General features: G+C 41.2%; 1 protein-coding gene across 5 annotated transcripts in view; it reads left to right on the top strand.

The window, feature by feature from the left end:
• The window catches only part of FCHO2 (FCH and mu domain containing endocytic adaptor 2), a 217092-nt gene that overhangs the window by 10274 nt on the left and 181730 nt on the right, over positions 1-25088 (top strand). For 3 of the 5 annotated variants that reach the window (XM_073344292.1, XM_073344294.1, XM_073344289.1), the window contains exons 2-5: positions 13613-13704; positions 19659-19733; positions 24123-24264; positions 24357-24509. In XM_073344292.1, coding sequence (XP_073200393.1) covers positions 13613-13704; positions 19659-19733; positions 24123-24264; positions 24357-24509 — 462 coding nt within the window. Of the gene's footprint in view, positions 1-9826; positions 9926-12648; positions 12768-13612; positions 13705-19658; positions 19734-24122; positions 24265-24356; positions 24510-25088 lie in introns of all 5 variants that reach the window. The other 2 variants (XM_073344290.1, XM_073344293.1) reach the window with 2 other exon arrangements.

Here is a 25088-nt window from a genome sequence, read left to right as displayed (position 1 = left end):
GCACAAACTCAGAAGGTACCAGTTAGCTAATAAAGCTTAGATAAAATAGTATAATTGACTTTTGTCAGATGTTTGTTTACCTTTCCCGTCCTTGATGGGATAAGACAATCTGTGTTCTAAATTTCTATAATCAAAGACAATTAAAGTTTGATCATGGACGGAAAGGACTGCTGCTTTGGATCTGCACATATTTACTGTTTGTTAGCAGCTCATCTGATGAGTTTTGCGGATAAAATAATGGTGTTAGCTGCTTTTCCCATTAACTGTAAGACATAGGTATCTGTCTTGTCTAGTGCAGGAAAATTCAGGATAAACTTAAGAGGTGATGCATTTTACACATACTTATGTTAGGAGCTAGGTCTGTATTTATGTTTTATGCTAATAGACAGTGTGCAAAGTAGACAGTCCTTGTACTTGGTACTACTTGATTAAAAATGTAGGAAATCAGTACTGCTGCAGATGTGCCAAGTTAATTCTGGCTACTATACCAAACATAAGCTTTACGTTCAAATTTGCTACATATAAAACATGAGAATTTCTTCTTGGAAATTTCAAGATGTATTACGGTAGTTCAACAAAACAGGGAGTTCCTGTAATCAGTTTCCTGTTATGTACAGGTTGTAGAAAAACTGAATTCAGGCTGAAGAGTTGCTGACAGGGCTACTTCATTTTCATGAGAACATTGTTTAGTTGCTGATGAAGGGAAATTGAAATGAAATATCATCTAAAGGTTAGCTTCCTTCACTTTCTGTGACCCTTACTTTTTTGTATGCATAGTTTGGGTAAATAATATCCTTACATGGGCCTATTTAATAGAAATATTTATGGATACTGGAAGCCCCATTTTCTCTTTGCCCTGCTCTCTCCCCTGACATCTGAGAAGGACCCCCTTTATGACAGTGTCAGAAGAGAAGTATCAATCTGAAGCCCAGCTGCTGAAGAGAAAATCTTCAATTCCTGTGGGAGGAAAAGAAAGCAATACCAGAAGTCCTGAATAACCAGTGGTGATTGTGTGTGGAAGGGTTCACACACACAAAGCTGCAGTCTTGTTGGGGAGGACTGACACAATCCCCATTCAACAGATACTTTTTACTACAGAGATATTCACAAAGCAATCCTTCAAAATGATGTGAGGAGTATTGGAACTAACCTCCCTGGAGATGTTGCAGGTGAAAAACAGCTCTCCTCCTACCCCAAAAGAGCCATATCTGCTGGTGTTGGATTGAGAGGGAAGATGGGAAATCAGCATCTGATTTCACTGCTTCTCCACGTTATAGCAGAGGGTGGTACCTATTGCTAAAAGAAACTGGAAGGTCTGAATCCTTAAATACATACACACTATTCTCACAGCAAACTAACTGACCAAGAATTATTATTTTATCATTGGTTATTATTAGTTAACCAATCAGGATGCTTTTATTATATTATATCACAGTGTTTTAATATCATGTGTTGCAAAGAGCCTCAGGAGACACATTAAAGAGCCACTTGCGGCTCAGGAGTCTGTCTGAGTATCACTTCCCTAGACAAACTTTTAAGAAACTTTCCACTCTAACGGATTGAGGGATGTTGCATGCACCAGATCAGTGTGACTCTCCAGTTGCCAGAGAATTGTCTCATGTTATTAGCCCTGGACACATTGTCAGAGGAAGGACCTTAGGGGACCTATTGGACTCCAGAAGATGGATCTAGAGCCAGATGATCAAACCTCATCTGATGAAAACATTTGGGTTTCCTTTGCCACTTCCTCAATGAGAAGATGTGATTCAGTTCCATGGGCTGGTAGAGAGAATGGCCTCCACGTTGAAAATTCTATTGTGTCAGTGGAAGAGGTATCTCACTCCATATTTGACTTTTTGGGGTGTCCTTCCAAGGGTAAAATCACTCTCCCTGTACAGAAGGGGGTACAAACAGAGCTGGTTGTAGTACAGTGCCTAGCACACGGGTCCAGGTCTGATAGGTGTTGTGATACTACTGAGGGTACAGCTGCTACTACTACTCTACTAGTATGTGGCTGAATCCTTCCCCTGGACAAGTGATCTCCAAAAAAGGCCAGTGGGATCTACCAGTTTCCAGTTGAGGGTTTTTCCTGTTTCGTATACACCTTGGTCCTAACACACTAGCTGCCACTGCTGTTGTCCAGAGAATAAGAGGAGGGATGGGCTCATTTCACCCCATTGAACAGCAAGTTAAAAAGCTAGATGCCCAGGGAAGAAAGATCTTCTCTTCAGCTTCACTGGGCATTAGAGTATTTAATTAGCAAGTTTTAGTGTCCAGATACCAGTACTATCTGTGGAAGAAGATGGCTATATTTGATAAATCCATACCTGAGGAGCAAAAGAAACTGGTCAAAGCTTTTGTTTCTGAGCACTGATTAGCAGCCCAGACATGCATTAAGAGCTTCCTTTGGCTCCTTGGATGCAGTTTTTAGGATAGCTTCAACTATTACCTTGAGGTGCCATTCACGGATCTGATCATCTAATCTGCCTCCTGAAGCAAGAACCCAAGTGGAATGCCTTCCATTTGAGGATGATGAATTCCTTTAGTGCTAGAGCTGATGTGCAAAAACCAAAGGTTAGTAGAGCTATGGCTATAATCCCTCAATATCTGTCAATTGCTTGGAAGATTCGGCATTCCTACTTGCAGATCCCACAGACAGCCTATTTTCTTATTTTTCAGCCTGTTTTGCTCCCAAAAGATTAAATCAGCAACAGCCAAAAAGAAAAATTTACGTCTCCCCCAAAACGGGGAACTGGCTACGTCAGGGGCAGGCAAACTTTTTGGCCTGAGGACCACATCGGGTTTCCAAAATTGTATGGAGGGCCGATTAGGGGAGGCTGTGCCTCCCCAAACAGCCAGGCAAGGCCTGACCCCTGTTCGACCCCACCCTGCTTCTCACTCCCTGACAGCCCCCCCAGGACTCCTACCCCATCCAACCCTCCCTGTTCCCTGTCCTCTGACTGCCCCCCTGGGACTCCTGCCCCATCCACCACTCCCTGTCCCCTGACTGCTCCCCACTGCTCTATCCAACCCCTCCTCTCATTCCTGACTGCCCTCCCAGGACCTCTGCCCCCATTCAACCCCCATTCTCTGCCCCCTGGCTACCCCCTCGAACTCCCCTGCTCTCGATCCAACGCTCCCTGCCCTGTTACTGTGCTGTCTGGAGCACCTGTGGCTGGTGGCGCTACAGCCCCACTGCCGTGCAGCACAGAGCACCAGGTCAGGCCAGGGCTCTGCAGCTGTGCCGCCTCAGGAGCACACAGCCCCCCTGCCCAGAGTATTGTGCCAGCAGCGCAGTGAGCTGAGGCTGCGCGGGAGGGGGAACAGTGGGGGAGGGGACGGGGGCTAGCCTCCCAGGCCAGGAGCTCAGGGGCCGGGCTGGAGGGTTCCGGACCATAGTTTGCCCACCTCTGGGCTACGTCCTCGTCGTCTTAGCAGAGATATTTGAGAGCCTCAAACCAGCTATGAGTCATTTACCTACGTCCTCGCTCCCCTCTTCCCTTTGGAAAGCCAACTTTCCCACTTTTTCAACTTCTGGAGAGTGCTATCATTACAGACACAGAGGGATTCAGGAAGTCATTCAGAGGTGTTTCTCCATCCAGTTTGACATCCACTTTCTCCCAAACCTTCCTTCAGGGATCCCTATCACCAGTATCTGTTAAGAACAGAAGTCTGCTCACTATTGGAGGTAGGTGCTATAGAAGAAGGTCCCCCCCCCCAAAAAAAATTGGGAAAGGGATTCTATTCCACATATTTCGGAGGATGAGGGTCTTCCACCCATTCTAGATCCTTGAAAGCTCACTTAAACAACCTGTTTCAGAGTAACAGCCGTGTTAGTCTGTATTCGCAAAAAGAAAAGGAGGACTTGTGGCACCTTAGAGACTAACCAATTTATTAGAGCATAAGCTTTCGTGAGCTACAGCTCACTTCTTCAGATGCATATCGTGGAAACTGCAGCAGGCTTTATATATACACAGAGAATATGAAACAATACCTATTCCCACCCCACTGTCCTGCTGGTAATAGCTTATCTAAAGTGATTTCCAGCACAAATCCAGGTTTTCTCACCCTCCACCCCCCCACACAAATTCACTCTCCTGCTGGTGATAGCCCATCCAAAGTGATAACTCTTTACACAATGTGCATGACAATTAAGCTGGGCTATTTCCTGCATAAATCCAGGTTCTCACATCCCCCCCACCCCCATACACACACAAACTCACTCTCCTGCTGGTAATAGCTCATCCAAACTGACCACTCTTCAAGTTAAAATCCAAGTTAAACCGGTCTCCCAACCAACACTACAGAAAGAGGGATTCTAGGTGGACTCCTCCTGAAGGTCGAAACAGCAGACTGGACTTCTACATAGAGTGCTTCCGCCGACGTGCACGGGCTGAAATTGTGGAAAAGCAGCATCACTTGCCCCATAACCTCAGCCATGCGGAACGCAATGCCATCCACAGCCTCAGAAACAACTCTGACATCATAATCAAAAAGGCTGACAAAGGAGGTGCTGTTGTCGTCATGAATAGGTCGGAATATGAACAAGAGGCTGCTCGGCAGCTCTCCAACACGAGTTTCTACAAGCCATTACCCTCTGATCCCACTGAGAGTTACCAAAAGCAACTACAGCATTTGCTCAAGAAACTTCCTGAAAAAGCACAAGATCAAATCCGCACAGACACACCCCTGGAACCCCGACCTGGGATATTCTATCTACTACCCAAGATCCATAAACCTGGAAATCCTGGGCGCCCCATCATCTCAGGCATTGGCACCCTGACAGCAGGATTGTCTGGCTATGTAGACTCCCTCCTCAGGCCCTACGCTACCAGCACTCCCAGCTACCTTCGAGACACCACTGACTTCCTGAGGAAACTACAATCCATCGGTGATCTTCCTGATAACACCATCCTGGCCACTATGGATGTAGAAGCCCTCTACACCAACATTCCACACAAAGATGGACTACAAGCCGTCAAGAACACTATCCCCGATAATGTCACGGCTAACCTGGTGGCTGAACTTTGTGACTTTGTCCTTACCCATAACTACTTCACATTTGGGGACAATGTATACCTTCAGATCAGCGGCACTGCTATGGGTACCCGCATGGCCCCACAGTATGCCAACATTTTTATGGCTGATTTAGAACAACGCTTCCTCAGCTCTCGTCCCCTAAAGCCCCTACTCTACTTGCGCTATATTGATGACATCTTCATCATCTGGACCCATGGAAAAGAAGCCCTTGAGGAATTCCACCATGATTTCAACAATTTCCATCCCACCACCAACCTCAGCCTGGTCCAGTCCACACAAGAGATCCACTTCCTGGACACTACAGTGCTAATAAACAATGGTCACATAAACACCACCCTATACCGGAAACCTACTGACCGCTATTCCTACCTGCATGCCTCCAGCTTTCACCCTGACCACACCACACGATCCATCGTCTACAGCCAAGCTCTGCGATACAACCGCATTTGCTCCAACCCCTCAGACAGAGACAAACACCTACAAGATCTCTGTCAAGCTTTCTTACAACTACAATACCCACCTGCAGAAGTAAAGAAACAGATTGATAGAGCCAGAAGAGTTCCCAGAAGTTACCTACTACAGGACAGGCCTAACAAAGAAAATAACAGAACGCCACTAGCCGTCACCTTCAGCCCCCAACTAAAACCCCTCCAACGCATTATTAAGGATCTACAACCTATCCTAAAGGATGACCCAACACTCTCACAAATCTTGGGAGACAGGCCAGTCCTTGCCTACAGACAGCCCCGCAACCTGAAGCAAATACTCACCAACAACCACATACCACACAACAGAACCACTAACCCAGGAACTTATCCTTGCAACAAAGCCCGTTGCCAACTGTGCCCACATATCTATTCAGGGGACACCATCACAGGGCCTAATAACATCAGCCACACTATCAGAGGCTCGTTCACCTGCACATCCACCAATGTGATATATGCCATCATGTGCCAGCAATGCCCCTCTGCCATGTACATTGGTCAAACTGGACAGTCTCTACGTAAAAGAATAAATGGACACAAATCAGATGTCAAGAATTATAACATTCATAAACCAGTCGGAGAACACTTCAATCTCTCTGGTCACGCGATCACAGACATGAAGGTCGCTATCTTAAAACAAAAAAACTTCAAATCCAGACTCCAGCGAGAAACTGCTGAATTGGAATTCATTTGCAAATTGGATACTATTAATTTAGGCTTAAATAGAGACTTGGAGTGGCTAAGTCATTATGCAAGGTAGCCTGTTTCCTCTTGTTTTTTCCTACCCCCCCCCCCAGATGTTCTGGTTTAACTTGGATTTTAACTTGAAGAGTGGTCAGTTTGGATGAGCTATTACCAGCAGGAGAGTGAGTTTGTGTGTGTATGGGGGTGGGGGGGATGTGAGAACCTGGATTTATGCAGGAAATAGCCCAGCTTAATTGTCATGCACATTGTGTAAAGAGTTATCACTTTGGATGGGCTATCACCAGCAGGAGAGTGAATTTGTGTGGGGGGGTGGAGGGTGAGAAAACCTGGATTTGTGCTGGAAATCACTTTAGATAAGCTATTACCAGCAGGACAGTGGGGTGGGAATAGGTATTGTTTCATATTCTCTGTGTATATATAAAGCCTGCTGCAGTTTCCACGATATGCATCTGAAGAAGTGAGCTGTAGCTCACGAAAGCTTATGCTCTAATAAATTGGTTAGTCTCTAAGGTGCCACAAGTCCTCCTTTTCTTTAAACAACCTGGTAATTCATGGACATTGGAACCCCTGGGAAAAGAATCTGCATATGAACATATTAAAATTGAGAGCAGTTTTGTGTTCTCTCAAGTTCTTTCTCCCTCATCTGCAAGACAAAGTGATACAAGTGGGTCAGATAATGAGGCAATGTTCTATGTCTGCAAACAAAGAGGAGCTCATTCTAGACAGCTGTGGAAGGAAGCTGTGGAATTGTGGAACTGGTGCATTCATCATGACATTTATCCCATAGAGCAAGTCAACAGCCTGTGGATCTTTTGAGCGGGAATAGAAGACAGCAGCACAAATAGTCACTTGAAGAACTCAGTAGTAATGAGAGATTCCGTCTTTGGGAGTATCCACAGATAGGTCTGTTGGCAATGAAATGCAATTCAAAATGTCCAAAATTTTGTTTTAGAGCAGAAGCAAACATTCTGTAAGTCTTGTAAATAAGGCACGAGAAGTAATTCTTTCATTCTACTCCACGCTGATTAGGCCTTAACTGGAGCATTGTGTCCAGTTCAGGGCGCCACATTTCAGGAAAGATGTCCATGGGGCCGGACGAGTTGCATCCGAGAGTGCTAAAGGAACTGGCGGCTGTGATTGCAGAGCCATTGGCCATTATCTTTGAAAACTCGTGGCGAACGGGAGAAGTCTCGGATGACTGGAAAAAGGCTAATGTAGTGCCAATCTTTAAAAAAGGGAAGAAGGAGGATAAGTAAGCCTCACTTCAGTCCCCGGAAAAATCATGGAGCAGGTCCTCAAAGAATCAATCCTGAAGCACTTACATGAGAGGAAAGTGATCAGGAACAGTCAGCATGGATTCACCAAGGGAAGGTCATGCCTGACTAATCTAATCGCCTTCTATGATGAGATTACTGGTTCTGTGGATGAAGGGAAAGCAGTGGATGTATTGTATCTTGACTTTAGCTAAGCTTTTGACATGGTCTCCCACAGTATTCTTGTCAGCAAGTTAAGGAAGTATGGGCTGGATGAATGCACTATAAGGTGGGTAGAAAGTTGGCTAGATTGTCGGGCTCAACGGGTAGTGATCAATGGCTCCATGTCTAGTTGGCAGCCGGTGTCAAGTGGAGTGCCCCAGGGGTCGGTCCTTGGGCCGGTTTTGTTCAATATCTTCATTAATGATCTGGAGGATGGTGTGGATTGCACTCTCAGCAAATTTGCGGATGCTACTAAACTGGGAGGAGTGGTAGATACGCTGGAGGGCAGGGATAGGATACAGGGGGACCTAGACAAATTGGAGGATTGGGCCAAAAGAAATCTGATGAGGTTCAATAAGGATAAGTGCAGGGTCCTGCACTTAGGACGGAAGAACCCAATGCACAGCTACAGACTAGGGACCGAAGGGCTAGGCTGCAGTTCTGCGGAAAAGGACCTGGGGTGACAGTGGACGAGAAGCTGGATATGAGCCAGCAATGTGCCCTTGTTGCCAAGAAGGCCAATGGCATTTTGGGATGTATAAGTAGGGGCATAGCGAGCAGATCGAGGGACGTGATCGTCCCCCTCTATTCGACATTGGTGAGGCCTCATCTGGAGTACTGTGTCCAGTTTTGGGCCCCACACTACAAGAAGGATGTGGAAAAATTGGATAGAGTCCAGCGAAGGGCAACAAAAATGATTAGGGGTCTGGAACACATGACTTATGAGGAGAGGCTGAGGGAACTGGGATTGTTTAGTCTGCAGAAGAGAAGAATGAGGGGGATTTGATAGCTGCTTTCAACTACCTGAGAGGTAGTTCCAGAGAGGATGGTTCTAGACTATTCTCAGTGGTGGAAGAGGACAGGACAAGGAGTAATGGTCTCAAGTTGCAGTGGGGGAGGTTTAGGTTGGATATTAGGAAAAACTTTTTCACTAGGAAGGTGGTGAAACACTGGAATGCGTTGCCTAGGGAGGTGGTGGAATCTCCTTCCTTAGAAGTTTTTAAGGTCAGGCTTGACAAAGCCTTGGCTGGGATGATTTAATTGGGTATGGGTCCTGCTTTTGAGCAGAAGGTTGGACTAGATGACCTCCTGAGGTCCCTTCCAACCCTGATATTCTATGATTCTATGTGGACAAACTGGAGAAAGTCCAGAGAAGAGCAACAAAAATGAGTAAAGGACTAGAAAACATAGCCTATGAGGGAAGATTGAAAATATTGGGTTTGTTTAGTTTGGAGAAGAGAAGACTGAGAGGGGACATAAAAGGTTGTTACAAGGAGGAGGGAGAAAAATTGTTCTTAACATCTGAGGATAGGACAAAAAGCAATGGGCTTTAATTGCAGCAAGGGAGGTTTAGGTTGAACATTAGGAGAAACTTCCTAACTGACAGGGTGGTTAAGCACTGGAATAAATTGCCTAGGGAGGTTGTGGAATCTCAGTCATTGGAGATTTTTAAGAGCAGGTTAGACAAACACCTGTCAGGAATGGTCTACTCTAGATAATAGCCCTGTCGTGAGTGCAGGGGACTGGACTTGATGACCTCTTAAGATCTCTTCCAGTCCTATAATTCTATGATTCTGTCCATATCAGATGCATTTCTCATTTACTGGGAAATAGATTTTCTCTATGGTGTTCTCCATCTGTACTCGTTCAAAGTATTATAAAGAAAATAAGACTGGACAAGGCCAGAATAATTTTGACTGCCCCAGCTTGGGCAAGACAGAAATGACTTACAGACCATCATCTATCCGAAATAGTGTTTGTCTTTCAGTAATCACAGATTTCCTGACCCATTTGAATGGTTGGATTTACTTTCCAGAACCACACTCTTGATAGCATGGACCATGGGACCTTGAAATGTCTCGTTTTGATTTGAATTCAACAAATTTTACTAAATTCCAGTAACAATCAACCTGTAGCTGCTATGACCACAAATGGAAAAAGTTTTCTATTTGTGCAAATAATATTAAGAGATCCAGCATCAGCCTCCTCTATTCAGTCCCTTCTGTAGTATCTACTTCATTTTAAGCCATTAGGAGACTTTGTGTCATTCATTAAAGTACCCTTTAGCTATTTCTGTGTACCATGTACTAACTGATAAGCCTGTATTTACCCATTGCACAGCTGAGAGATTCATGGAAGAACTAATGAACGTTTTATCATCTAGTCAAAGAAACTACACTAAGAAGGGATCTTAACAGGACTGCTTGAATTAAATCGAAAGTGGGTTTATTCACTGATAAATTTTTTTAGTTATTTTCCTAAAGAAAGGTTCATTTTCAGTAGTTGGTATAACCATTAAAACATGTTGATTTGCAGCCAGATACAGCAGGGCTGGGCAAACTTTTTGGCCTGCGGGCCACATCAGGGTTCTGAAAGTGTATGGAGGGCAAGTGTAGTGTATTAAATTGCTCCCCGTAGGAATGTGCTAATTACCGTGTACTACTTATGGCTGTCAGTCCTGGTGTGCTGAGCGGCATGGTAAGGGAGTGGGGGGCTTGGAAAAGGGAAGGGGATTCCAGGGAGTGGTCGGGAACAGGGGTGGTTGGATAGGTGTGGGAGTCCCGGGGGACCTGTGAGGGTGTGGGGGTTTGGATAGGGGTAGGTGCAGTCAGGGGAAAAAGGAGTGGGGGGGATGGTTAGGGGCGGGGGGTCCCAGGAGGGGGTGGTCAGGGGACAAGGAGCAAGGGGGTTGGATGGGGTGGGGTTTCTGAGGGGGGTGGGAAGTGGGAGGAGGTGGCTGGGGGTAGGGGCCAGGCTGTTTGGGGAGGCACAGCCTTGTAGTGTATTAAATTACTCCCCGTAGGAATATGCTACTTACAGTGTACTAACGGCTGCCAGTCAGGTAGCACATTCCTACGGGGAGCAATATAATACACTACACCGGGTGGCTCTCCCAGCTGTGCTGTCCGGCAGGAGCTTGCAGCCCCACCACCCAGAGTGCTGGTGGCACGGCGAGCTGAGGCTGTGAGCTAGCCTCCCTGGTTGGGAGCTCAAGGGCCAGGGAGGACGGTCCGTGGGCTGGATGTGGCCCGCGGGCCGTAGTTTGCCCACCTCTGAGATATAGCCTTTATGCTAAATTTGGTAAGTTTTGTTACCTAAGAAGATGCACTTTATTTTTTGCAAATGTATTTAAACAATTATGTAGCTTAACATACATTTACTCAGTCTCTTCATTTTTACATTTTGTTACGTTAGAAGATCGTGAATGACATTTCTTACTTTATGATTTTGTACTTAGAATTTGTCAGGCTGCATTTGAGTGGAATTGGAAATTGTATTTTTAAATGTGAAGAGAATTAAGGTTTTCCGGTATGGAAAAGGTTGAGAACCACCACATTATGAAAACTAAAGAGAATACCGTCAATTTTAGAAGTTCAAAAGTGGTGTGCGTTTCAAGATATTTAGAAATATGTTAGTGTGTGAATTGAGGAGTTCGTGGGGACCAAATAAATGTGAAGAAAATAGAACAGTATTTTAAAAAGGGAGCATTTAAAAATGTTTCCTCTGCAAAAATTAATGGTTTACTTTAATACATGTATAGTAGATTCTGTTGTTCTCTGAAGAGTTATTGTGGCCAAATTTGGAAACTAAATTGTCTCATGAAAATATAAACAGTAAGTTTAGTTCTGTCTGAATTGTTTCTAATGCCTTATTGCCTGCATAGTGTGGAGGCAAAGGAATGGGAGTTCCTACGTCAGGCGAAAATTGTAGTAAGTTTAGTAGTCACCTATTGTTGAATGAGTATGCAAGTACTGTTTAGCTTTACGTTGGTCTACATTTTAGATACGCAAAGCAAAGCAGTGTGATAACTTGGAAGGGGAGTAGGTATTGAACTGGCTAAGGTTAGCATTTGCAAATAGCCTATGTAGAGTAAATAAATACGGTTCTGGCTTCTGATCACCTTGATTTGCTGATTATGGTCCCTTTGATCTTAAGGTATTTTCTGACTTATGTTCCTTTGTACGCAGTACTAAGAATTTTCTTGCATTGAGTTTGGTAACATTGGCCTTAACTGCTGATTGAGCCAAGACGTCTCATTTCACTTTTTCCAGTTTCGAGTTAGACCAGTAGTTGAAACAAAAAGACTACACAAATAAAGTGGAAAGACTTAAATCTGTTAGCCAAACAAGTTATATTTTTCTATTAATCAGATTTTTCTGTTCCTTTTTTCTGAGCTATGAGCTCCAGGAAACTGCACCAGCAACATTACACCAGTGTTAAACTTTAAAAAAAAATTGTTAATCCATTTATAGTTTACTGTGCTTAACTGTATGCAAGACAGTCCATTTACATACCTGTAAAGAGACTAAATTGGTACAGACATATAACTACAGCTAAATCAATCTGCAACTTGCTGAACTTTGTATTCACCTTTTTTTTTAACATTGTGATGAATGGTAACCTGAAAATTAAAATAAGATTAATACTCTTAATGTTGTTTGGAACCAATAAAGCAAAAAAACCCAAAATTACTATGAGGTAGATCAGATATACTTAGATTGGCTCTTGAATGTGTCTCGTGCGGCTCTTTGCAGCACGTGATATTAATCGCACAGTGCGATTTAATTATTAACTCATCTAAGTTATTAACCAGTCAAGATGCTTTTACCATGTTGTTAATCAATTGTAGTTGGTCAGTCATTTTGCTGTGAGAATAACATAATATACACTAAGTATTTCCTGTCACACTGTGTTTAAATATAAATATATATAGTACAATAGTAAATGAAAAAATGAATAATAGTTTAATAATAGAAAAAATTGCTTAATAGTTATATTTAACACCTTTTAAGTGCGCTTGGTACATTATGAAGATAATTGTCCATGACACTTAATGCTCTACAATCTAAATATCGCAGATATAATTGATGATAGGCAAAGGGAGGTTGTAGGGGATGAAAGAGAGCGATTAATGGTTTTAGCCATTTTACCAAATATTATAGAGGGAGAAGTGACAAAATTTGGCATGGACCTGAATTTGAGGAAAGAAGAATGTGAAAAGTCAGTTTGAGTGACCAAGAGGACTGTGGAGTGGTCAACAGTGATGGAGAAGAGGGGAAGGGTAGGTACTGCAGAAGGAAAGAGTTCAGTGTTTGACAAGTTTGTTTTGAGAAGTGGTGGTGAGACATCCAGGAGGAAAAATCAGAAAGACAGGAAGATAGATGAGTCTGGAAAGAATGGGAGAGATTGGATTAGAGAGAGACATTTAGGTAATCAACACAAAGATAGTAACACCATGGGAGTATATTAGGTGATTCAGGGAGTGTGTATAGAGGAAAGAGAAGAGAGGATGAAGGACAGACTTTCTGGGAACAACAACAGAGGTGGAGGATCAGGGAGAAAGAATGCAGTGCTGAAGGAGCACCCTGCAAGGTGTGAGAGGTTAGGATGGCGGGGGGTACAGTGATTCAGAAGCCCAAGGAAAAGAGGGTCTTCAACACAGCATAGAAAAAGTGCATATGAAAGAGTGGCCATACCTTGGCAAGGAGTTCATTTGTGACTACTGGGTTAATTGTTTGCAGTGTTTTTGTAGCTGTGTTCGTCCCATGATACTAGAGATACAAGGTGGGTGAGGTAATATTTTTTTATTAGACCAACTTCTGTTGGTGAAAGAGACAAGCTTTCAAGCTACACGGAGCTCTTCTGAAGGACAGCTGAAGGACACCTACCTTGTCTCTCTATTGGGTTAAATGGAAATTGAGTGGTTAGGAAATAAGCTGGGTTGGAGCAGATCAAGAAAGCAATTGGTGGACAGAAGTTGAAGCATAAGGAACAGCCAGCTTGTTTAACTTTCATCCTCCTTGATCAACTATTAAAATGTATAGGTACAATACTTTGTTCTATAATTGTTTTAATAAGTTGTGCTTCATAGTTTTGATTAAACTATAAAGTCTTTTTATTCTTTAGGGGGAAAGGAACAATGGCTTTGATGTCCTCTATCATAACATGAAACATGGACATCTGTCGACAAAAGATCTAGCAGATTTTATAAGAGAAAGGTAAGTATTTACCTTACTATTTTTGAATCTTAGCATACCTGTGTGTGTTTACTTTTGAAAGTTTGATTGTGTAATGTGATGGTATGCATATTTTTTTGTGGCTTTCACAGGCTCTGCTATATTTTTCCACGTTCTTTAGGCATACTCTGCTTACAAGTGCATATTGTCTCTTGCGCTTCTGTTATTACTTGATTTCTACTTTGCGGATTTGATTTGGCTGACATTTGCCTTAGTGAGCTAAGAAGGGTAAAGATGGAGATGCCAGAATATTCAGCGTCAGGAGTCAACTATTTAAAAAAAAAATTAGTGTACTGTTTAATTGTTTGAAGAAAACCATTTATTTCTTTTCTTAGGCAGTAAAAACAATATTTGTTCGAGAAAGATTAGGACGATCATTGCTCATAAAGTTAGAACAAACAGCTCCCCAGGCTCTAGTATAATACCTAATAAAGTGAAATTCTCAAATTTAAAAAATAGCAGAAAAGAGAGACTCGGAATCAAAATAGAGTAAATGGGGGTGTGGGGAAAAAAATATAACCAATAAACAAGAGTGCCTACCATATTTTCAGAATTGGCAGGAGTGAGCTGCAGGACTAGCAACGTGACACTCAGGCCAACAAAATGTGCATGTTCTATTTTTACATAGTCAAGGGTAAATGCTCAGCAAAAACATAATGCACACTAGCTTTTTTTTATCATATCTTCCACCATTAATGGGACTCATGGCAAAGATTTTTTTTTTGTTCTTGCTTGTACGCACAATGTAGAGCACAAACTAGAATTTTATAATTCAGATTGTTATCAAATAACTTTAGAAAGGAGCTCTTAATAAAAATATAGATTTAATACTGTATAACTTACAAAAGGGCACATTTTTATTTGGAGAAGTATAGGTTTGTGGAACGCTTACGCTAAATCTTTTGGTTTTTTTAGGGTACTTTAAAACTTAAGGGACTTTACGTTTAAGGGCAATTTTTTGTTTTTTAAAAAGTAAGTATTTATGAGAATTCTCTTCCAGGAACATTAGACTTTATTGAGAGTTTTGTATAAGTAAGTATTGCAGGGTTAGGACCTTAAACAAAAATTGACCCAAATAATTTTAAGATATAGCTAAAGGAAGTTTAAAACGCTAATAAGAATATTATTGTAGTTTGATAATGTAAAGAAGGAAAACACAAATTGTGGAAAATGATTGATTTGATCATTTTCACTGTTTCTCATGCACTCATAAGAATATAATCATTAGAGGCATTCAGTTCCCAGCGATTCCCTTAATTAAGCTTAGTTTTAACCAAAATTGAGATTCATTTGAGCATTCTTTCTTAGGTGAAAATTCAGTAGAAGAGGAGCTAGATTTCATGATAAAATCAAGGTTGCATGTCCTCTTCTACAACTGAGAATAGTCAGACTGCATGTGACAAAAAAAGCTTGAGGGTTTAACTCTCGGATCCGTGTCTGCACTCCTCTGTTCTTTCCTCTCATGTTGGCACCATTATTGTAGCCCTGACCTCTCATGTCAGCTATCGCAATTCCCGTATCTTCCAGTTTTTTAGGAAGCACTTTTGTCATACCAGCTCCTGTAATATCATCAATGTCAATAAATTCTAGAATATGCTCTCTGGCAGTCACCATTGCAGGGACATTTTCACTAGGTTCTGTTGTTGTTACAAAACGCACCATTAGTCATTTGTTCCATATGGCTGATGTCAGGTGTGCAGTCCAGAATAACAGAGTAATATCTTGCTGATGTTGCCACTTCAGATGTGCCACAATCTTCCGTTTGACTTTTGTTACCAGTAACTATATGATCTCATTTTGAATGGTTTTTCCAAGGTAGTGGTGTGTGTACATTTCTTGGGTGGTATGAGGGGGCAAGGCCAGATGGCTATGGAAAAGTAGTGGGAGACAGATATATTAGCCCCAGGCTAAACAAATCCCTGTTACCAGGATAATGGCAGCTGCTCCAGGTCAGTTAAGACACCTGGGACCAATTAAGATCTTTCCAGAAAGCAGGGAAGGTTGTTTGGGACCAGTTAGGGTCTGGCTGAAACGAGTTAAAAGCCTCTCAGTTAGTCAATTGGGTGCGCGTGTCAGGAGCTGTAGGAGGAAGCCATGCTGTTGGAGGAACTGAGCAGTACAAACCATACCAGACACAAGGAAGGAGGCCCTGAGGTAACGGGGAAGTAGATATTGAGGAAGTGGGGGCTGCTGTGGGGAAGTGGCCCAGGGAATCTTACACGTCCTATTTCCAAAATGTCAGCTACCATAGCTGCTACTATAGGGTCCCTGGACTGGAACCTGGAGTAGAGGGTGGGCCTGGGGATGCCCCCCTTCCCTCCCCGATTAATCACTAAGACTGGGAGACAACAGAGACTGTGCAAGGGAGGGTTACATCTCCTCACTTCCCTTGCTGGCTTATGATGAAAATGGCTCAATAGGCTGTGACCCTTGCCTCTAGAGAGAGAAGGGCTACGTGGAGGGTCACAGTGAACCTCTGATGCTAGCGAAATCCTCCAGGAAGCGTGGGACCCACTGAGACAAGGACAGAGCTTTGTCAGAGTGGCGACTCTTCTTAGATGCTCCTGGAGTACAGCATCAAAACTAAGCCATCAGCTCCACAATTTTAAGGAATTTTCCATTGTTTGGCACACACACTGATCTGAAGTGCCACACAGTGCTAGGTTTTGAGTAGTAAGCATTCTCACAATGGCAGTGAGCCTTTTCAGAACATTTTGCCAGTAAAGAGACTCTGATGCAATCTTCTCTTGATGCTGATCATCTATGGTGGCCTTTAACCTTAGTCTCATCTCAGGCTCTTTCCACCTATGGAATGCTCTCTGGTAATTTGCTGCCTTCTCATGACATGACAGATTTCTAGCCAGATTTTTCCAGTCCTTTGTTCTTGTAGAACCTAATGTGGCTGGAACATTAGACTGGAAGAGTTTTCAACAAAAAGAGTATGCAGCATTCTGGGTTTTTGAGTACATAAGCCGTAGCCTCTCCACTTTGTCACCATTGGGGATTTCATGCCAGTAATGTGTTGGATGGAAACTTCTATTTTCATTGTCTTTGGGGAACATGAAGTTTTTCACTTGCTGTGGCCCATGCAGTACAAGGAAGTCCCTCAGGCTGCTGCTCAAGTGAGTCCACAGTCCTGGATCATCTAGACTTAAGGAACTAAACTCAGCAGCAGCTGTTTCTTGCGCCTCCACCACACTCTTCTTTGATCTACACTTTTCTTCAGGAATGTGCATGGTTACATCCATTTAAGATGGAGATATGGATGCTGCAGTAGCTGCCAGGTCACCTGCACTCTGACTAAATGGAAGATCAGGCATCTCCTCACCACTCACATCCTCATTGGGGCCAGAAGACTCACCGTGAACATTTGTGTCTATGTATCTCAGGAGAGCTCCTTCCTGCTTAGACAGAAAAGCTTCCTTTGCTTTTTCTTTTTCTGAATGCTGCCCCAGAGGGGCATTTTCTTCTTTCACTCACGACTGCTGTTCTGTGCCAGCTATCGTGGCTCTCAACACTGAATTGAAGGGGACAAATAAGCAGGCTGGTAGCAGGGCCTGAGTGAGGGAAGATATCAGCATCTTAAGGGCCTAACTGGCTTCTGCTACTTTAGTTGACTGCCTGTTCTCCTCAAGTTGGTTCAGGGAAACAGCAGGAAACAGGAAGCTCCCTGAGAAGCTGGTATTAATCAGTCCAGGCTCCTGGGGGTGCTAGAGAGGTACGTAAAAGGCTCCTCCTCCTCTCTCTCCCTGTAGGTCCTGCTGCTTTCTGTTATTCTCTCTCACCTTTTCTGCCTGCCTGCCTGTTATGTCTCTTGTGCCCTCCTTCCTCCAGCACAGCACTCAACCATCTCTGTGCATCTAGAGCAGAGAGAATACATATGCACCAGCAGCAGACACAATTTTCTGCACTCTGGGTCCCAATGGCACCCCTCCCCCTCTCCCCCTGTCTGGCACCTGAGGCGGCTGCCTCAGTTTGCTTCACGGTAAGGCTAGCCTTGTATAAAAATACGTAAACACACATTTTAATTATCTTTGGGCAGGTCTATACTTAAAAAGCTGCAGTGCTTTAGTGAAGATGCTACTACACCGCATAGTTAATCCACTTCCGCAAGAGGCGGTAGCTATGTTGACATAGTGCTGTCTACATCGGGGGTTAGGTTGGTATAACTGCATCTTTCAAGGGTGTAGATTTTTTCATGCCCCTAAGCGACATAGTTATAGTGATGTAAGTTTATATTGTAGACCTGTCCTTTCTAATGTGGAATAATCAAGGACAAATTCTTCAGCCATACAATTAATAGAAGAGCAGAAACATCAAAAAGGAAAACGTGCAGTGATTGGACGTGCTATGCATAAACAATCTGATATTAAATTGGCAAATTTCTAATACATAAAGTTTTTAGATTTCATGAAAATATACTCCTTTGTGTTTCCCATGTCACATCAGGTAACGTTAACTTGGTGACTCTTAAAGTATTTCAAAAAAATCTTTTTTAAATTAACATGTTTGTAAGTGAAAAGCCTTTTCTATTTTAGTTTCAAATTTGATATTTTAAATTTCTTCTTAATAAACACACACAGTGATAAAATGATCTCTTGAAGCCCTTTCCTTTAAAATGACAATCCAAGCTCTTACTCATAGCAGTGTTTTCTTAGAAAGATATCTGCTGATCTGTTTTTAACGTTCCAGTGATGCCTCTTAAAATGTTCTACAGATCTTGTAATTTTTTTAATCCTAGGTAAAAGATCAAGTTTTTGACCCATTGTTTTATTTGAATTATAAAATGTATTTAATGTAGCCCCTTCCCTATCAGAATTAGATAAAAACTGAGTCTAGGCTGGATTTTTGTTTTGGAGGGTAGGGATGAGACAGAGGGAAACTCATATACAGAGTCTTCTCCTCCCTAGTCATCTTACTGGGAGTTGAATAGATTGATCTTTATGCTCTCTAGTGAAATTTCTCAAGTGATTACTTCTTCCTTGGTCTCGTATTACCAAAGGAAATGCCTTTGCCTAAAAAGTCCCAGTACAAGGGAAAATCAGAAACCACCACTTCAGCAGTGAACAGCTACAATCAAGACAACTGGGTTGGAAAATTCTATAATCTCCCCCACAAAATTTCAAAATTTTAACAATTTATCTAATAAGTAGGAAAATAAAAAATGTCAGCTCTTATGAGGCTTACTTGGTTTCAAAGGAAATTAACTCGGAAAATGAGGGTGGAAGAGAATTCAGTATGTGCAGATGAGCTTCTCTAAAAATATTTCTAGGTCATTCAAACAAAAGCACTCTAAATACCACAGTGACATTATTCCTATCATACTGTTACTCCAAATCCAAACAACACTTAAAATCACAGTATGCCATTCTAGCGGTACAGAGGGATCTTAGAAGATGAGCCCGTTCTTAAAATTTCACTTTTAAATACCTTTTTAGTGCAACTTACTTCACCAATGAATGTGATTGCTTTGTTTATATTTAGTATTTGTCTATTTGAGTGTTGTTAAGTATCTTGTAAAAGCATGTGTTACAATTGCACTACTCTGTAGATCAGAAATTTATAGTACTAAAACAGCCTTTGGCAAATCATCCAGCAGTGTATGAAGGCAGAATGGCTTCCCCTTCCCACCTTATTGTGAAGCTCTTGAGACAGTTTGATAAAGAGCTCATAAGAGCTGAGTTTCTGCAGTGTTTGTAAGCATCATTCTGCCACACTATTCACCATGTCTGACTTTTAGCACACAAAATCTAAGTTGGTGGTGGATTTTATGAGGGTACATTGAAAACACTGCCTTTGTCATTTTAAAATAATACATGGTAAGCTGAGTTTCCTTTACTGTACCTTTAAAGCATATATGTTCATGGATCCTAATAGCTTTGATTGTGATTTGGATTACTTAACATTAGGGATTTTGTATGTTTTGTTTTTAACAGGGCTACAATAGAGGAGGTATATTCAAGGTCAATGACAAAGCTAGCCAAATCAGCAAGCAATTACACACAGCTTGGGTAAGTTAATAAGTGTATAAAAGCAAAATTATTAATCCCTGTATGCAACATTTATGCAATTAAGATTTTAACCTGAACGTTGCATTAACAAAATTAAAGTTCTAGTAACAGCCTTAACTCTGGAATCTTTTAAAATGCATTGTATCACAATAAGGCTTTTAATTACATGATTATGCACCAGTTATAAAATCCACATGGCTATATGAAAAAAGGATTATAGAAAAAGGTTCATTTTAAATATAAAATGGTTCACAAGTCCATTTGCTCATACAGTCTTACTGGAGGAACAGTTATGGAGCTGGCTGTTGTGGCTCTATAATTAAGGTTGAATTCCATTTTGTACTTAAAGCAGGGATTCAGGCTCTTTGTTATGTATGAAAAATACAACAGTTCTTCCCGAAAGTTACAGCAGGTACTCTCTGAGTACAGATTGAATTTTCAGAAAATTCAGAGTAAATTTGTTCAAATTTAAATTAAAAGTGCATCCTATAAGAAATGTAGCATCTGTGTAAGTATTTTCTTTGTCCTGAATTATCTTAGTAACAGAAAAACAGTCTTCAGCCCTTCCATATAGGTAGAATTCATTGAAATCTTGTGCATAGGCTGTATTTAGGAAATTAAGTTGAAATTAAATGAATAGTTGTATCTAATTGTTATTTAGCTAGAGACAGGGTCAGATTAATAGCTCAGTTAATTATTAAGTGGGTCCATTGTGTTGTCAAAGGTAACTCAACCAATCACCATCCTTCCTTTTTGTAGCTAATTTGCTTGCAACAATTCTGTTGGTTGTGATGAGCCAGTGGTGTGATAAAACTGGACAGAATCACCAATACATTTTGGCTGCTTTGCATGCAAAGTAACTATAAATACAGCTTAACAGGGCAGTGCTCTCTAGGTTATTTGTGCTGCTCTTGTGTGCCAGTGAATCTGTTCTTAAAAGTTAAAAAAAAGTTTGCAATGATTTATGCTTGATATTACACCATCTGTAGAAATATCACATGCAATGTTCCCTGTATATTTTTACATCCATGTGCAGAATTCATTTTGTTATGTGCATCAATATGGAGGGGATGTGTGGTGGGGGTGAGGCTGAGGGGTTCGGATTGTGGGAGGGGGCTCTGGGGTAGGGCAGAGGGTTGAGGTGCGGGGGACTAATGGGTCTGGCTGGAGGTGCAGGCTCTGGGGTGGGGCAGTGATGAAGGATTTGGGGTGCGGGCTGTGGCGGGGAGAGAGGACTCCCTCCGGCCCTCTCTTGCTGCAGCAGCCCGGGGCCAGGGGAGAGGAGCCTCTCGCCGGCCGGGGCCTCTCCCCACTGCACACCTGTGCAGCCCTTGATAGTCTGCTGCGCGGCCAGGCAGCTTAGAGGGAACTTAGATCACATGGCAAGATTCACTGTAGGTGTCATGTTGATTGATCAAGTGTCAAGGTTCCTTCCCCACTCTGAACTCTAGGGTACAGATGTGGGGACCTGCATGAAAACCCCCTAAGCTTATTTTACCAGCTTAGGTTAAAACTCCCCAAGGTACAAACTATTTTACCTTTTGCCCTTGGACTTTATTGCTGCCACCACCAAGCGTCTAACAAATATATAACAGGGAAAGAGCCCGCTTGGAAACGTCTTTCCCCCCACAATCCTCCCCAAACCCTACACCTCCTTTCCTGGGAAAGGCTTGATAAAAACCCTCACCAATTTGCATAGGTGAACACAGACCCAAACCCTTGGATCTTAAGAACAATGAAAAATCAATCAGGTTCTTAAAAGAAGAATTTTAATTGAAGAAAAAAAGTAAAAGAATCACCGCTATAAAATCAGGATAGTAAATACCTTATAGGGTCATCAGATTCAAAATATAGAGAATCCCTTTAAGCAAAACCTTAAGTTACAAAAAGACAGAAAAACAGGAATAGACATTCCATTCAGCACAACTTATTTTATCAGCCATTTAAACAAAACGGAATCTAACGCCTATCTAGCTAGATTACTTACTAAGTTCTAAGACTTCATTCCTTTTCTGTTCCCTGCAAAAGCATCACACAGACAGAGAGAACCTTTGTTTCTCCCCCCTCCAGCTTTGAAAGTTTCTTGTCTCCTCATTGGTAATTTTGGTCAGGTGCCAGCGAGGTTATCCTAGCTTCTTAACCCTTTACAGGTGAAAGGGTTTTTCCTCTGTCCAGGAGGGATTTAAAGGTGTTTACCCTTCCCTTTATATTTATGACATCAAACATGACATTTTTAATACTTTTTTAAAACTCCGAGATGAGAGAAAAAAGTTAAGGTGCTATGTTTGACAGTATATATCAGTATGTTCAGGGTAAAAAACATTAGAGGTGTTGTAATTATCCCAAAACCAACCATTACAAACCTAGGAAATTCAGTTAAAGTTTACACTCAGAAGAAACCTTAACATGGTGTAAGGTTTGAATGTGCAATTAAGACACCGAACAACCTTAACTCTTCCCTGTAGTGATGCCATAAAGAGGGAGAACTATAAAAATCAATTTAACCAGGGTTTACAGACACTTTTATATGCATTAAATCACATCTTAATGTAGATTTTTGTCTTGGAATATATTGAAGAAAATATTTCCTTTCAATTATATTATATTGTGTTTTGCTGGGTGGTGATTGTGGGAGTGTATTTGTAGTTGTACAATAGTATTACATAAAGATCCTATCAGGATAAAGACCGTATTGTGCTAGGCACCATACTAACAAAACAGAACAAGATCCTTGTAACTGTAAATGCAACTTAACTTGGCAATGCTCTCTACCTTATTTGTGGTGCTCTCGTGTGCCAGTGAATCTATTCTTAAAAGTTTAAAAAAAAAAAAAAGAAACTATTTCAGCTTGATATTACATCATCTTTAGAAATATCATATGGCAAGAGTCACTGTAGATGTCATGTTCAGTGTTCAAGTATGACATTTGTAATACAACAGTACTTTTTTTGAATTTTAAGATGGCAAAAGTTAAGAAGGTTTGTTTGAGAGTATATATGAATATATGAGAGTATATATTGATCCATGCTCCAGAGAGTTGATAGTCGGAAAAGGTAGGATGAACAGAAACAAACAACTAAGACTGCAAATTGTCAGAAATACAGAATGTGTTAATTAAAATCCCCCTTGCCCTATAACAAGCACCTAACGCTTAGTCTGTCCTGGTGCCATAGCTAACTTGTACTGATTACCCAAGATATTTTCCTTCCTCCTTACAGAAATAGATTCAGCCTCAGTCAGGAAGAAAAACAAAAGTGGAAGGAGAGGGGAAATGTGGCCGTAAATGTCTGAAGACCCTGCTCATAGCTACTTCCCCAACTCCATGACAGGAGAGGCTCTCGGCTATGCGTTGGGAGATGAGGGAAGCTGTTGTAGAGGGAAAGAATATTATAATGCATATTTGCAGGGATACACTAACGGACTTGAACATTAATTCTGAATCTCCTTTTTAGTACTGCAATCTTAACATGGTACTACTGTAGTGTTTGTATTTAATTCCTTATTTTCTTAATGAGAAAGATAAATTTTTTCAGTTATTTCATCAAACTTTGCCTGCATTTATTTCAGTCTCTGATCATCACCGCATCATTAATATGGACTATGATTTTAAAGATATCTAAAAGAAAAAAAAATCTGCCTCAGAACAGGCTTGAGAAATTTCAGTCCAGAAGGCTGTTTTAGAAAGTCTAAGCCACTGAATATAAGATCTTAAACTTAAATGTTATTTTTGCCAAGTATATTAAAACAAGGGTTTTCTTTTGAGTTTTTCAAGTTATCTGATAATGAAAAAAGATTTTCCTGTGATTTCCCAAAATTTTTTGCTATAGGCTAAGATCAAGCATGAGGTTTCAGCCAAACAGGTAATTTTTCTGCATTATAAGCATCTAAAAGTCTCGTCCCATCCTTAGTGAGGTTCTGCTCTGAAAACAGCCAGCCTCGCATGTTCAATCTGGCTCTGAGTCCACATGGATGTTTTACTTGCAATATCACCAGTATGATTAGTAACATCTGTTCAATTCTATTATTCAGTGGGTTTACGCGGGTATAACGGACTGGAACTTGTCCATCGTAAGTACAAGATATAAGACTTAGTAAGCTTGATTCTGTTCTGTTTTATTTATGTTGACTGTGCATGGTTAACAGGAGTAAAAAGCAGTAAACATTTAATTTTGTCTTTGAAGTTAGTAGGGAGGACTTTGAATAGGAAAAGGAATGGATTTGAATAAGAATGTGCCATTTTTATATCATTAGTCTTAGAGGAGAGTGCACTTTATAAGCATATCATCAATACCTCAGGGTTCTATTATAAAATTGTAGCTGGTTTTAAAAAGAAAAAAATTGAATTCAACATTAAATAATGTTTCTCTTCCCTGTAACCTTTATTTTTAGGACATTTGCTCCGGTTTGGGATGTTTTCAAAATATCAACAGAAAAAGTAGCAAGCTGTCACTTGGAGCTTGTCCGGAAATTACAAGAGCTAATAAAAGAAGTGCAGAAGTATGGAGATGAACAAATCAAAGCTCATAAAAAGGTTACTCACTCTCCATTTTGTGTGTTTTCAGTTACTTGTTATAATTAAAATATTAAACTGGTCATTTTTGACAAGTATGTAATATTTGACAGACTAAAGAAGAAGTTTCAGGAACTTTGGAAGCAGTGCAAAACATTCAAAGTATCATTCAGGCCCTACAGAAATCAAAAGAGAACTATAATACTAAGTGTGTGGAACAAGAACGTTCGAAAAAGGAAGGAGCAACACAAAGAGAAATTGACAAGGTAATTTTGCAAAGTCTTATTTAAATGCAGTGTTTTGTCAAATTGTTTAGTAATTTATGATGCATTTTGTGAGCTGGCTCATTATTATTACTTCAAGAGAAATATTCAACATCAAAAATTGCAATAGATAAGTGTAATCTTTCCTGTTTCATGTGAAACAGTGAGTGGCTGTTAGTAACCAGTATTTTCTCAATGCCTTGTCTCTTGATTAATTGAATTCTTCACTGTTAAATGTTGTGCAAACTATGTTTGTAGTTTAAACACATCATGCAGTTTTGAGGGGGGTTTTTTGTTGGTATTTACTGAAATTGGATATAATCTTTTCAGCACCTACTACATCCTTTTATTAAATTGAGTGCAGTCAAATATGTAAATACCAAATTTCCTTATTTTAAAATACATGAGTTGAGATTGTGCTTCTATTTGCTTAGTTAAATACACTTTTTGCGTTAGTCTGATATAAGTAGTTATTTACTATTATCCTAATGCCTGGATACAATCAGAAAGTTACTGATAGAAAACATTCATTCATTTTTCTTTTAGCTTCATTGTCTAAGATACTAATGACCTCCTAAGCAA

This window comes from Lepidochelys kempii, chromosome 5, assembly GCF_965140265.1.
Source record: "Lepidochelys kempii isolate rLepKem1 chromosome 5, rLepKem1.hap2, whole genome shotgun sequence".
NCBI lineage: Eukaryota > Metazoa > Chordata > Testudines > Cheloniidae > Lepidochelys > Lepidochelys kempii.
This window is presented reverse-complemented; position numbering and strand designations above follow the sequence as displayed.